This window comes from Siphateles boraxobius, unplaced genomic scaffold (assembly GCF_051911475.1).
Source record: "Siphateles boraxobius isolate OS27281-9 unplaced genomic scaffold, OSU_SipBor_1 65, whole genome shotgun sequence".
NCBI lineage: Eukaryota > Metazoa > Chordata > Actinopteri > Cypriniformes > Leuciscidae > Siphateles > Siphateles boraxobius.
Window position 1 is genome coordinate 11635344 of NW_027509192.1, and position 13710 is coordinate 11649053.

Below are 13710 nucleotides of genomic sequence, written 5' to 3' on the forward strand. Positions count from 1 at the left end.
ATTTGAGAAATATTGGGAGCTGTTCAGTCCTGTGGTGCTGAAGTAGCTAATTAAAGTAATTCACCCCATTCCTACAGTGCCTCGAGATCTATTTATTTGAATCAAATAATTGGCATTTATAATCCAATATTATAATCTTCACTAATAAAAGCAATTTTATTACATATTATTAGTAAAACATTAAATATTTACAAGCAGCCTTTTTGAATCTAACAAATTTCATCTGAGCTCTGGCAACGTTTTGGCAGAAGAATATGTGAGATATGAGTCACAGCACGTTTAGTGTCATCATTATTGCAAAGCCTCTTTATTTAATAAGTTTATATATATATATATATATATATATATATATATATATATATATATATATTAGAGCTTGTTTTTCCTTTTAGTTTCGTCCACCAGAGGGAGCATTTCCTCCTCATAATGTGCGCACAGCAGATAATGGTTGCTGCAATTCTATTAGTGCCAATGAAGAGTATCAGAATAATGATACTAATAATGGCATATAGATTTTATTTAATTAACGTGTGATATCTGTCATTGCATAGACCTTAATGAATATTTGTTTGACAAGAAAGAATCACTTGGTCTGTTACTTCCAAGGGTCTTTTAACATGCGTCTTATAAAATGCAAAGTGGCTGCATTCACACAGAAAATATAGCAATAAGATATGTTTAATTTATTTGGATTCCCAACCCCTTTATCATATGTTTTATAATCTTTTTGACAGATCAGATGTCATTGGAAATATACAACAAGCCTTGCATATATATTCACATTGATTTAACAAAACGTTTACAGTCGGCAAACAGTATAGTTAATACAAAGAACTGTATAAATAATAAACATATAAAATGGAGTTTCAAATACACACGAGAATTAATGTTCCATATACGGGTTTCAATTACTCTCTTTAAGTAAATGACAACAGTACAGTTTCAAATAAATAAGACTGTCGTTACCCTGAGAGTAAAAAGAATCATGTAATATTCTACCATTCACAGACGAGCTTCAACAATGATGACGGTCTCTCAAAATTATACAAATAATTATGATAAAAAAATACATTAAAAAAAAAACATTGCATGCGCGATTTTTTCCCCCTGGGAGTCAGAGGGATTTTACTGACCCTCCATGTTCCCGGTGGGTGTCGGTGGTGAGCGGGATCCTGATGGGGAAATGTCGTGCAGTTTCCTAATGTGTTTTTTAAGATCAAAGTTCCTGCAGAAACCCTTCCCGCATGTTGGACAGGTAAAAGGCTTCTTGTCGTTGTGCGTGTGCATGTGAAATGTGAGGTTGTACACCTGGTGGAAGGCTTTGTTGCAGATATTGCACTTGAACTGTTTTTCTCCGCTGTGAGTCAGTTTGTGGTTCTTGTAGTTTCCTTAAAAGTAAAACACGAATATGAGAAGCCAAACCCAATAAACATGCCAGTAAAAAAAAACAATACATCCAATACAACAATCTATCTAAACAGTAAAATAATAATTGCATTATCAATAAGTTATGACAACGTTTTTGCATTGCTTTAACTCATCAAAATAAGTTAAGCATGTTTAAACTTTTTTTAAGATATATAAGATTCAACAATTTTTTTTAAGTCAGTTCAAATGTAATTTAAGTCGACATGACTTAAACATCCAAGTTGATTGCCCTTAAAAAAATAGCAACTTTAATTTTTTTTAAGTGTATCTTGTTATTTCTTTAAATGACAAATTGCTATAACAACTATATTATAAAATCCCTTTGAGGACAGATACCTTTCTGATGAAATCCTTTCCCGCAGAATTCACAGATGAAGGGTTTGTATCCCGCGTGAATTCGTGTGTGTGTGTTGAGAGTTGAACTTCGATTGAAAGCTTTACCACATTGGTTGCATTTATGCGGTTTTTCCTGCAAACAAACGCAGGAAAATAGATTAAAAAAATATTTCACATATTTTACTTGACATTTTATCATGTAGGCCTAAATTTTACTTGACATTTTATCATAGGCCTAGATTTAGCTGATAAGCACTTACAATAGGCTACTAACGGATATGATATTTTTGAAAACATTAACATTATTATTATTAATTAGCCTATTATTATTATTAGCCTATTTGTAACTTTGCTAATATTTTCCATAATCTATATCATTATTTTAACTTTTACAGTTAAAAAATAAAAAACGTAGGCTACCCATGAAACAAAACCCAAAATTCCAAAAACGTCTTTAATAGGCTATAATTATTAAATATTTAAAATGTAAATATCTAAAAATTCTAAGATTGAAAAGTAGGCTTTGCCATGCCTCCTTTTATTCCATGATTTTTTAAAACATGTAAACTGCATGATACGAAAATTTATAAATTCTAGTAGGCTATATGATTTTCTTTTTTATTAACAAATATATGTTAATACCGAAACATTTATTACATAGAATATGCTATAATTACCAATAAAATATCACAGAAATAGCAATTTAATATGGTTAATAAATTAATTTGAGATATTACACCAGCAGCAGCATTGTCATTATTTGTAAAACCATGTGCATAATTACCTGAGTGTGTATGATTTTATGGCGACACAGAGTGCTCGCTTGTCTGAATCCTTTGCCGCACACTTTGCACACGAACGGTCTCGCGCCAGTGTGAACCGGCATGTGACGTGTTAAATTATAGTGCGCGTTGAACACCTGAAAATTACAAACCGTGTTAAAAACAAAGTGGGGAACATGTTGGCTAATCTGTGTTAAAACAAAAGATCAATCTCGTTAGTCTCACCTTGCCACAAACTTCACAGGTGAACACCTTTGGTTTGGTTTGAGGAGACCCGCTGTTTAATTTGGCCGTTGAGTTCTTGAACAGCTTCTCCGACAGGATGTGCGCGCTCTCCTTCATGTAATGGTGCAGGTGAGAGTGAGAAAGCTCTTTAAAAGACACGCCAGGAGGACACCTGTCCGCGGCGGCGCCCACTTTGCTCTTCTCCGAAGAAAACAGGCTCTTCTGGCGCGCGTGCAGTGGCGTGTTGAGGAGGTACGACGCCATGGGGTGCAGGTTCACCAGCCCCGCGTGAGGCGGACACGCGCCTTCCCCGCAGTTGAGGTAACACACGGCGGCGCCCATCGCGTGGAACGACGACTGGTTGACCACGCGCGGCCGGAAGAGTTTGTACTGTCCGATGGCCGGGGTCGTGTCTTGCTGCTCGTTCTTATAATTCAAACCGATACTCAGCAGCTCGTTCGCGTTGTGTGAAAAAGCGTCAGGGTGGTCTAATCCGTTAATGTGAAGTTTATGCGGCGGCTCGCAGGCTAGCGGCACGAGGGGGATCATGCAGTGCAGCGGGGCGGGAGACTGCTTGGGCTCCGCTTTCCCCACGGGAGCGTGGAACAAGTTCGGGAACGGTATCGACTTTGGCTCGGGCGTCCTTGCCATAATCCTTTCGATCGAAAAAGCGAGAGGTTTGGAGCTCGCGATCATGCTTCCTCCAGTTGGAGCCGAAGGGGCGCCGAATATTCCCGCTGAGTGGTACAGCGCGCTGTCCATGACTCAAGCGCAGCACCTGTACCTGTGTCCTCCTGTTCTAGATAAGTTTGATTCCTCTCAGTGACCCGCAAGAAAAGACATCATCAAGCGCAAAGGCCCCCTGGCTGCTCCGCTGCTTGTCAATTGCGGACAATCAGCACTTATGTCCGCCCAGGATTGCTCAATAAAGAGTGTTTTGTCAATAGCGCAACTCAGGGCTCACCACGCGCGCGCGTCAAAGACACGTAAAGCAGCCCAGATGCTCGATTTACTCAGGCTATATCAATCACTAGAGCGACTTTTTTTCTCTCTCTCCCTGCACTTGTCTTAGACACTGCTGTGGGTGACTAACTCAAGAAGGTGCTCTTTATTAGCAATGTAAAGAGCTGGGCGAATCTCCGGTCTCCTCGCTCCTCGCTGTGACATCATTGTACCTCGCGCACGATGACAGGCGCGCGCATGCATCATGTTTGTCAACATTTGACATATCAAAACCTCGAGGGCGATTATAGCTACTTAATTGAGGACTTTACTGCTTTTTAAATGAGACTTGCCGTGAACTATTGCATAAAAACGAACACAAATTAAGACTTAATGGACATTTCACAATATTTGGATTTAGGGATTTTTTTCTGTTTTTTCCCCCGTTGTAATAATATCATATTTATTTTCTACAAATTAGTTTATAAATCTGCATTTTGTCTTTTTCCCTAAACTGTGTAAATGGTTACAAACCATATAGCTACCCTACTGTGGGTTCACTCACTGTAATAAAAAAAATATATACATAGGCCTATATTTTCATGATTTGTTATCTCAACTTTTTTTGTTTTGTCAAATCATCTTGGATAATTAATGTGGTTCATATAACATAATATTTTGAGTTTCTGTTGATCTCCAAATTATATCAACTCAAAATTGTAAGCAACCCGGTAACTTTTTTAAACCAACAATATTTTTTAGTGTTGTATTACTACTAGTAAACACGAACGTTGCAATTGAATTCACCTAGCCTATTAAAAACATTCTAATTCAAAATGGACTCGAAAGAGCAAATAAAATAGAACAAATATGCTAAATATAGGCTAATAACCCTAAAAACACAACGTTTTAAATAGGTTTTTAAATAGGCTATTTTAAATGCAGGCAAATGTAGCATATTGCCCTGCTCATTTCTAATTTTATACACCGTTTAATAACGTCACCTCAGGGGTTGTTGGTCATGTATGATCGTAATTTTACCCCATGTAGTTATTTTTTAATTGGTTAAACTGTTTCAGTAGTGTGGTCGATTAACAGCACCTGTTATCTGATTTATAGCCTATGATGAATTAACTGATTTTCCAGGCTTATATGTACATAATTTAATGTGAAATGTAATCAAATAACTATTATAATTATTTGCATGCCAATAGTGAAACTTCACGCGACCATTCCATGGTTTTGACATCACGCGCCACCTCACGCACACATCTAAAAAACGATTAGGCTATGGAAAAGCCATATTTCGCATAAGACGACCTTCGTTTCCCAACGCAAACTCGTGAGGACGTTCATCTGGGAATTGTCCGCCAAACGAGAGGTATTAACAGCAAAAACGCCTCCAAGGAGCTGAGATCATTATGAGAGAGTGAGAGAGTCCCGCGCGTTGCAGTCTGTCCGCGAGCTAAAGCAGAAATGAAAAGTGGCGGTTCGGTGTGAAACACAGTTGACACTGATTCGATCCGAAGACATTTTTGTTGTTGTCAAGGATTATTCTGATTAAAAGGTAACATATATGGGAAATGAGTGCGTCGATGACATATTGAGCTTGTAAAATATTTTTATGTTTAGGCTATTATTAATTATTGGCTACTTGGTAATATCGTTTTTATTTTTAAAATGGCTATTAATAATCAGCAGTAGCCTACGATAGATACGCTAAAACGATAATGTTTGTGTTTTCAGGGCGACTTTAGAACATTGCTAATTTTGACTGCTGTTCAATTGGAAGCAGATGGGTGTCAAATAACCTGCAATTTTGAGCTTTTTCACATAGCCTAAGCAGTCGCCTCACTGTTGTCATACGCTGCTCCTCAGATTTCTTCAGCTGGGCGAAGGCAAAACGCAAAGAGAGAAATCCTCTATGATTAGCCTATATCACGGCACAAATGCATCTTAATATTTGTTTCTTTTTGCATCTTAATATTTGTTGTCTATTAAAAGCTTGTCATGTTTTTTCTCCCCCATTAAATATACGCTTAATCAGCTGAATATGAGAAATAATTAGCTTTAATAATTAACTTTAAAAAAAGTTGTATTATGTTTAGAACGGTTCAAAGTTTTCTGATATGACTTGATAAATAGGAATCGTGCATTTAATTTCCCATGACTATGTACGCTGTAATTCCGTTAAAAGCATTTTTCAGTAATGGCTACACAATTTATGATTCGATGACAGCGATTATCTCACAGTCGTGATTTATTTATCGGACACTGAAGCCTTGGCATATTTTTTACCCTCAAAGTATTTCTTCAAGGTCTCTGCTAGACTAGATTGCTGAATCGAAATTATTACAGTGAACCAACGTTATCAAACTGCATTTAAAAATGATTTTAGACGTCGTATAATTTTTAAACGTGCAGTATTATCTATATAAATTATCCTTAAACAGATAGTGATGAACAGTTACATATAGGCTACAGGTAAATGTCTCCTGTTATACCTTTAAAAGTCTTTTTATTTTTTATTTGACGTTTTATTTTGTCAATTTATAATTTTTATATCATGCTATTAATTATTAATCTTATTTAGAGTAAAACGCATATAAATAATGGGCATAGCGCTATTGTATAGTAGGCAATTCCAGCAATGTTTTTCTTTGAATAGAATTCCATTTATTTTAGAAGTGTTTGTTTAATATGATGCACAATAAAGATGAAGGACATTTAAAGTGATAATGAAAAGGACATGCAGAAAACTGCACACTGAGTGGGTTTGATATCGAGACCAACAACTGCCATCATTTTTATTAGTGACCAAAAAATGTTGAATACTCCAGGAGAACAAATTCTAGTCATTAATACATATTTTAAAAGTGTTGCTTATTCTTCGGCTAGTAAAAATCTACAACTTTATTTCGTTTTTTTGTTTCCACTTTTCCTAAAATGTTATGAATTGCGATCTAATCGAGAATATGATAAACATTTAATTGCGTATAAAAATGAAAATATAAAAAGCATACTCAATTGTTTTTTTTAAATGCCCTTTAAAAATGTGACAAAAATAGTGTTCTTTTTATTTATCCCTTAAGTTGAATTTAACCCTTGTTTAATGTTTTCATTTATAGGCTAGCCAACTCAGCCTTCATGTGCATCACATAACTTAATGCACATCATAAAAAAAGACCAGAAAAGTGACATTAAAAACACTTTAATTGTAACACTTAAGACATGGGCAATCTCAGGCGCACAAAGACAATAGAAATATACAGCTCTTGTTAAAATCCAGTGACATTTTCTTTCATGTGAAACATAGTTGGACATTGACAGCATACGATACATGACACACTCAACGGTTACTTCTACAGAAAAATCTGAATGTGAACTCAAAGCAATTGAGTGTAACAGTGTAACAACTTGATCTAAAAAAAAAAAACAGTGCACGACTAGCATTTCATCCATATTTGGAGCTTTGGCCTGAGGATCCCAAGCTGATGCAAAAAGAAAAAAAAAAGCACATAAGCAGACACTACTTCCCTCACGCTCTGTATTTCTAGCTTTCACTTCGGTACACCGTCTCTATGATACACTTACTAATCATCAGCAGGACCTTTGTGCAGTTTGAGCTTGCCGTGCGACGAGCCGCTGCATCACTGCACATCAAATACAAAACGACAGAGACACTTTAGCTGTCTGTAAGTGGCCAATGAGAGTTTTTACACAAGCATGGTGACATCGGCTTAGACAAGAGGGCAGTGTAGCACTGGCTATGGAGCATTAGGCGTGAGCTCCAATCAGGAGAGCTGGAATCCGACCTCATCGTATCGAGTTTATGACCATCCACATAGGTGGGACGTTAACCCTCCTCTTCATCGCTGTCCCTCATGGTGATGCCCTGCAGGCCGTCCGCGGCCGACACGGCTGCCGTGGCTTCCTCGATAGTGAGCCGGTTGTAAACAGTCTCGTAGCTCTTGTTGTTCAATGTGCCGTCCAGTACGCCCTGCAGCCTGAAGTCACGGTACGACTTCTGAACCAAAAAAATAAAGAGCAAGGAGAGCGATTCAATAGTTTAAGGACATGTTTATTTCACTTTTTTGACTTCTCCTATATTAGGATTCGCCTGAAACGGCACTCGTGTCACGGTCAATTAGCATCAATTGAGTTTCCAACAAAAACTTCTTCACACTGCATTCTTTTTCTTTTTTTTACCTTGACAATCTTGATGAGTGTTTTGAGTTGGTAAACATGCAGCTGCTGATCCAGTCTGTCCGTCAGCCACACGCACATCGCCTTCATGAAAGAGTTGTACCATTGCTGTGCATGTAAAAAAGAGAGAGATAAACCTTGAAGGGGACATAAATGCAATGGAAAAAACCCTCAGCCCTTTAAGCAAAATAAAAAGATGTGACCTACGCGGGGCGTAAAAGAAATAGCTGCTTTTGGTTAATGTCAAAAGTTCACTTCATGTGTGTTTTTTCTTGTTTGATTGAGCCTTGAAAGTTTCACATGTACAGACAAATTTTGCACTCCTCAAAATTGTCTCCAGCCTTTTTAGCAAAGGACATGCAAGAAACCACCGATTACCTATTACCCAGTGTATTAAAGTATTAAATATTCATTAAGAGTCATTACTTCATTGCTCATTACAGAACTTCCTGCAAGTATCTTCTCGTGCCCCAAGTATCATGAGGTCACGTTCGCACCTATTAACAAACCTAAAGATACCAAACCAACTAATTACAGGGCTAACACTTGAATCAGTGTGTGAAGGGTCACCTTGCACTCAAAACACCTTTTAAATACACATTTTACTTTAGGTGAGTACACCTTATATAATTAGCGGTTCAGAAGGCCAGACTTTTCTATGAAAAAAGCAGGTTCTTAATTAACGGCGTTTCGACTGTGAATCGGTTTTGTGCGAGGACCCTCTGACTCCAGCTCGTGTTGGCATTCTGCCCACTGACTTCATTTCGGAAATCATTAGCTCACATCGACGAAATGTGCACATCGAAGAGATTTGCTTGTCTAGGAGCTCATCACATGCATTCGTTTGAATACATGCGCATACAAGACCACATCATCATCTGTTTGTTTGTGAAACACATCATAATGCCTGTTTTCATTGAGCTTCCCATGTATCCCATGTAATTTACTGTCAGGCTTGGCTTAACGCTTTCAAATTTGTGACGGGAGAGTAAATGAATCCAAACAGCGCAAAAGTAATCAGCAAAGTCCACTCCTGCCGTTAATGGAAAATGGGCAAAATGGAAAGATGAGAAGCCACTTAATTGAAGCACTTAGGCTGGTTGGGAAACATGACTGTGCCCTAATTGTTGGAGGTGAAAGAACGGCGACGCATTTCTTCATATCAGACGAATCTCCATCCCGTGTGTCAGTAATCACATGCTTAAGTGTCCACTTGTCTGGTTCATTAGGGAGGCAGAGGAGGGTGGCCTCCACACCTGTGACCAGGCTGAGGGCCGTGCAAACCTCATCGCTCCGCTAATCACAGTGATTTAACGCCCCGGACAAACAGACCGCAGACTGCAAGGGCATGCGGCGACTGATTTTCCTATTTCCTCCGGCATCTCCGCAACACAACAATTGGCGGCCTGATGTACAACGGCTCGTCCTCAAGAACAAGCACTGAAATTTATTCACGGCTGAACTTTTAGCCGTCAAGAGATTTGAATTAGATGAAATGTTTTGAAACAGACTGAAGGATTGGGAAGACTGGATGTTTGGAGATGTACCACACACACACACACACACAGGCTGGCTGATGAGGAAGTTTCTGTGGTGACACACGGCGACCCTTCTCTCGGCTCACTCCTGGTGCATGACTTTGCGCGTGTGACACACATTAGAGGCTGCTGGTGATCAGGGCACCTCCATCCCACCCGCCTGTCTCCATCGGCGGCCACGGCAAAGGTCTAATAAATCAAGAGAAGACATCAAACACTGCATCTCTCCAATCTGGCTCGGAATAGAAAGTTTTCAAAGGCAATCTGCTCAGATTTATAGGGGCGGGAGTGTTGTGTGTACGTTCTCTTGAGTGTTTGTGTCTGTCTATAGATCTGCCGCCTCTGAAAGCGGCTCGGAAGGATGAGCAGTGTGTTCTAAACAAAATTAAGGAGCGAGAGGTTTGCGTTTGCGTCTTCTATCTCTCGATGTTGTTTGAGAGTAAACGGGTCAACAGGAGCCCTGGGTGAGTGCTCAGGCACTGGAAGTGGTCACAATGGGCTGATGAGTGCTCTTGGTGAGGCCTCATTGCCTCTTGCAACAAAAACTTTCCCCACCCCTTCTCACCTCGGCTTTACAATACCCACAAGCTGAGGAGATGTGGCAGGAACGCGGCTGGAAACCAACTGGGACGGATTATAAAAAGGAATAGATGTTGGAACATTCATTCACTTGTAACGGCACACCTGAAAACAGCGGCCTTAAAGTAGTTCTGCTAGATTTGCGTTGCTCTTTAAACTTATTACGAAACATTTCTGCAGCTAGTGCGTCTAAGGCCTTGTTTACACCTGGTATTAGGATGCGTTTTGGTCGATTGGATCACAGGTAGAAGAGGAAGGCATTCCCATTTAAACCTTTTGTTTTTATCCGTCTCTTTTGTTCACTTTTTCAACCACTTCTGTCCTGATTTCATCAAGGGGAGGGTCTATAGGAGGGTAAATGTATGGGTCTTCTCAAATCTTACGATCTAATGGACAAAATAAGCTCACACAATTTACATATGACACTGTTTACACCTGAATTTAGCGTAACGGCATAATGCAGCGGGTTTGGCATTAAACTTACGTCAAAGATTTTCTCTGTGTACATCTCGTCATTCACACGGTCTCGCAGAATGTCCTGGTTCTGCCGTACGAAGGTGATGTAGGTATCTGCTAGATCCATACCAGGTTTCTGTTGAGAGTGACACATCCAAAATCAATATGCTCGTCAGATTAATTCATTCTAGGTATTCATTTGATTTTTGTTGATGCATTGCAAAGCGAATTTGACCAGAAAACATGCTGATGATTAATTGATTGAGTCATTCAAACTTTTACTTTCATAAAGGTGCACTAAGTGAAATGTTTTACACCTAAAGAAATCTATAATATTTTTGACACATGTTTAAAACATCAGTCAGAACAGTGGCCAAGTAAAAGCTGTTTTATCACACATAAGGGCAGGTCCCCCTCATGGTGGCGGCCATTTTGAGATCACATGCAGGTTATTCTTTTACCTTTGACAAATACCTTATTTCTTATTGCACCCTGTTTTTGTATGTGTATATTGCTTATTTGTGTCAGTTCCTTTATTACTTTAAGTTTTATGATTTAAGGCCTGTTCACACAAAGAACAATGACTATAACTATCTATAAAGTTTTAATAATCGTTATAATTCTATGAGAATAGTCCACATCACATCTATAATGATAATGACTCAGATTATTGGAATCACTTTTAGAGCAATTTTTCCAGTTGATGAACACAAAACATCAACAGCCAATCAGAATCCACCCGATTTTAAAGAGCTCAAGCATTTAAAGCGACAGATGACAAAACTGGGCGCACTTCTGAATCAATAAACAGATGGTTAGATTCTTATAGTTATCTATCTTGGTGTGAATTTGCCATTACTGTTTATTCTTTTCTTGTAAAGACACTCTAAGAAATGAGATTTATTACATCTATTAATAGGATGATGATTACCATTGTTAATAATAAATACAAGCTGTTTTTTCTGCTATGGCCTTGATAACTAAATTATTTGTTTTTATATGATGCTGCATTCACAGCAGTTGTGTTAGTATGAAGACGAAATTTCGTGCAGCGAAATTAACAAAAATGACTTAACACACCTTTAATTCAGCCATTATTTTCTTTGCATGACAAGATTATCAAATCAAACACCAAGATCAAACACGAATACCAAACACTGACTGCCACCACCATCTTTGCCTGCTGTAGGATATTTATGAGAAAATGCTTTAAAACAACACTTGTAAACATATTTTTTTTAAAAAGTAGCAAAAAGCACCTACGACACTTATACCCCGTTAAAAGCAATCCTTTTACCTGTGGAACATTTTTTCTATTCACACTGAGGCTGTTAAAACAGGACAAAAATGTCCTAATAGTGCTATAATTGCTGTGACACATTTCCCTCCCATGACTCAAGGGCTGATGTAGCTCGAGGGCTTGAACACTGGAAAAACCCCTTTTTATTAAAGTGCAAAGAGACACCTAAACATCAACCTCCTGTTCTGGTCAGGCCTCTCTTCCTGTGAGTGAGTGTGTGTGTGTGTTGGTCATATGACAGAATGAAGGTCCAATGGATGTAACAGTACCAGTGTGCTGAAGCTACATTAAAACTGGCTTCCCAAGCTACTCATAGTTGAAATAGTTAGTACCTATTTGAATTTTGTTTTGTTTTAAAGAATCCTGAAAAAATCCTGTAAAGTTGCACGTGTAACTTGTAAAAGCAAGCTTGTTCACGGAAAAGCTGCCTTATTTTGAAAGAAGCAAACTGTCACACTATTGACATTTATGTAGTAGTGTCACAAATTCTAGTTAGGTACTCCCCAACAGTGGACAGCAACACACACTGGACAGTATAACCTCCTGACCGCATCAGAGATATGAATTGGACAAACGACAGTTGATCCAAAACGACTGGGATCTCAAGAGGGCTTCATATCATGTTGAGTAAGAGGATTTCAGAGGTCTTCACAGACATTTATATTATAGTGGAGGGAAGAAAACTGCCACTTCCGTTGTAGAACCAAGCATATAATCGCTGACGTATCACGGTAGTCACCTGGGGCTCTACAAAAGGCACTTGGGTGGAAGCAAAAACAGGGTATTTTTAACCCAATGCTCTTCCTTCCATCTTTCTGACAGGATGACAAAGCCCGTGATGGGCCGATAAGTACACAAACACGATCTTCTCACACGAAATCCAACCGGAGGACTGAGGGACAGGTCCGATCCGTCAGGCCAGACAATGCCACGACGACTGGGTGTGGGCCATGTGTGAAAGAATAAATGGAGAGGTGTGGGATGGTGCGATTAAGGCCAGGTTAATGACTGGTTAAGCTGAACGGATAAATGGCGTGGATGTGGAAACAGAGGAGAAAGGGAAGGGGAGACGAAATGCGCAGTAATTACACACAACTGCTAGCCTGGCTTCCTGCCACTGCTTCATTCACTGTCCAGGTGCAGGTGTGTGAGAGTGTGTGTGCGCGACAGAGCGTGTGAAGTGCGTTTGTGCAAGTTTTGAGTAAATACTCTGTTGTGGTAACGCTAATGCGAACGCAGATTCGAGCCGTGAGTGTTAGTGTGGGTGTGAATGTGCGAACGAGTGTGTTAACAGAGCGCTATCGGGAGGGCGTCTCGCCAGAAAGCCCCGGCGCTTGAATGGCAGCCTTCACAAAGGAGCAGAGGAGCTTAACCTTTCGTGACAAGAGCCCAGAAATGTTCAGTGCCAAAGGCCAGACCACAGCCAGGTTCTTCCCTCCCTCTCCGGCTTCAGCGGGAGCTGTGAAAAGGGCTTTACACGGAGCAGCGTTTCTTCTGCACAAAAGCGCAAGGTGGAGGTTACGTTATAATTTGAGGGGGAGGTGGGGTGTTCGCCCGCTGCACACCTCGGGGAGCCAGACCCAAGAGCTCAGATGGAGAGATGGGGTTTGTACGTGTAGGGTTTGAATGACTTTCTGTTCTTAATCTCATCAGTTTGCTTTGCACATTGGCCCCAAATTGTTATTTGGACAGTCAAGTCGCGCCTAGAAATGTATGAATGTCATCATCAAGTACCATTTACCTGAAAGAAAGTTAGCATAATTGCAAAAAAATTCAAGTTTCAAATAAAAAACAAAACAAAACGATACAATAGGTAAACTGTTGGTAAAACTTTACTCGAAGCCTTTATATATAATATATTGTAAAATGATTTCTAATACATTAATTACGCCTTTTAATGCACATTATAATGCATTGT

The 13710-nt window shown here is 39.2% G+C and overlaps 2 protein-coding genes across 12 annotated transcripts in view; both read right to left on the reverse strand.

Moving 5' to 3' along the window:
* Positions 1-1107: 1107 nt before the first annotated feature.
* fezf1 (FEZ family zinc finger 1) lies at positions 1108-3533 on the reverse strand. Its single transcript, XM_077209918.1, has 4 exons — positions 2772-3533; positions 2549-2683; positions 1765-1897; positions 1108-1388 (listed from the first exon to the last, which is right to left on the reverse strand). The coding sequence occupies exons 1-4, from the start codon at positions 3531-3533 to the stop codon at positions 1126-1128; spliced, it is 1293 nt and encodes a 430-aa protein (XP_077066033.1). The 3' UTR covers positions 1108-1125.
* A 3375-nt stretch (positions 3534-6908) lies between these two features.
* cadps2 (Ca++-dependent secretion activator 2) overlaps positions 6909-13710 on the reverse strand; it is a 146223-nt gene continuing 139421 nt past the window's right edge. For 10 of the 11 annotated variants that reach the window (XR_013196666.1, XR_013196665.1, XR_013196663.1 and 7 more), the window contains 3 exons: positions 10521-10628; positions 7923-8027; positions 6909-7740 (listed from right to left, as the gene is read on the reverse strand). Coding sequence is in view for 7 of the 11 variants with exons in the window: in XM_077210997.1 (XP_077067112.1) it covers positions 7570-7740; positions 7923-8027; positions 10521-10628 (384 nt within the window). In the remaining 4 variants the exon portion in view is untranslated. The remainder of the gene's footprint in view (positions 7741-7922; positions 8028-10520; positions 10629-13710) is intronic. The other variant, XM_077211003.1, reaches the window with a different exon arrangement.

Excerpts from the sequence above, each read along its gene's own strand:
- fezf1 (XM_077209918.1), bottom strand. The coding sequence starts at position 3,533 with ATGGACAGCGCGCTGTACCACTCAGCGGGAATATTCGGCGCCCCTTCG. Across the intron at positions 1,898-2,548 it reads ATAAAATCATACACACTCAG|GAAAAACCGCATAAATGCAA; the intron begins GTAATTATGCAC and ends GTTTGTTTGCAG. Across the intron at positions 1,389-1,764 it reads GAAAGGATTTCATCAGAAAG|GAAACTACAAGAACCACAAA; the intron begins GTATCTGTCCTC and ends TTTACTTTTAAG.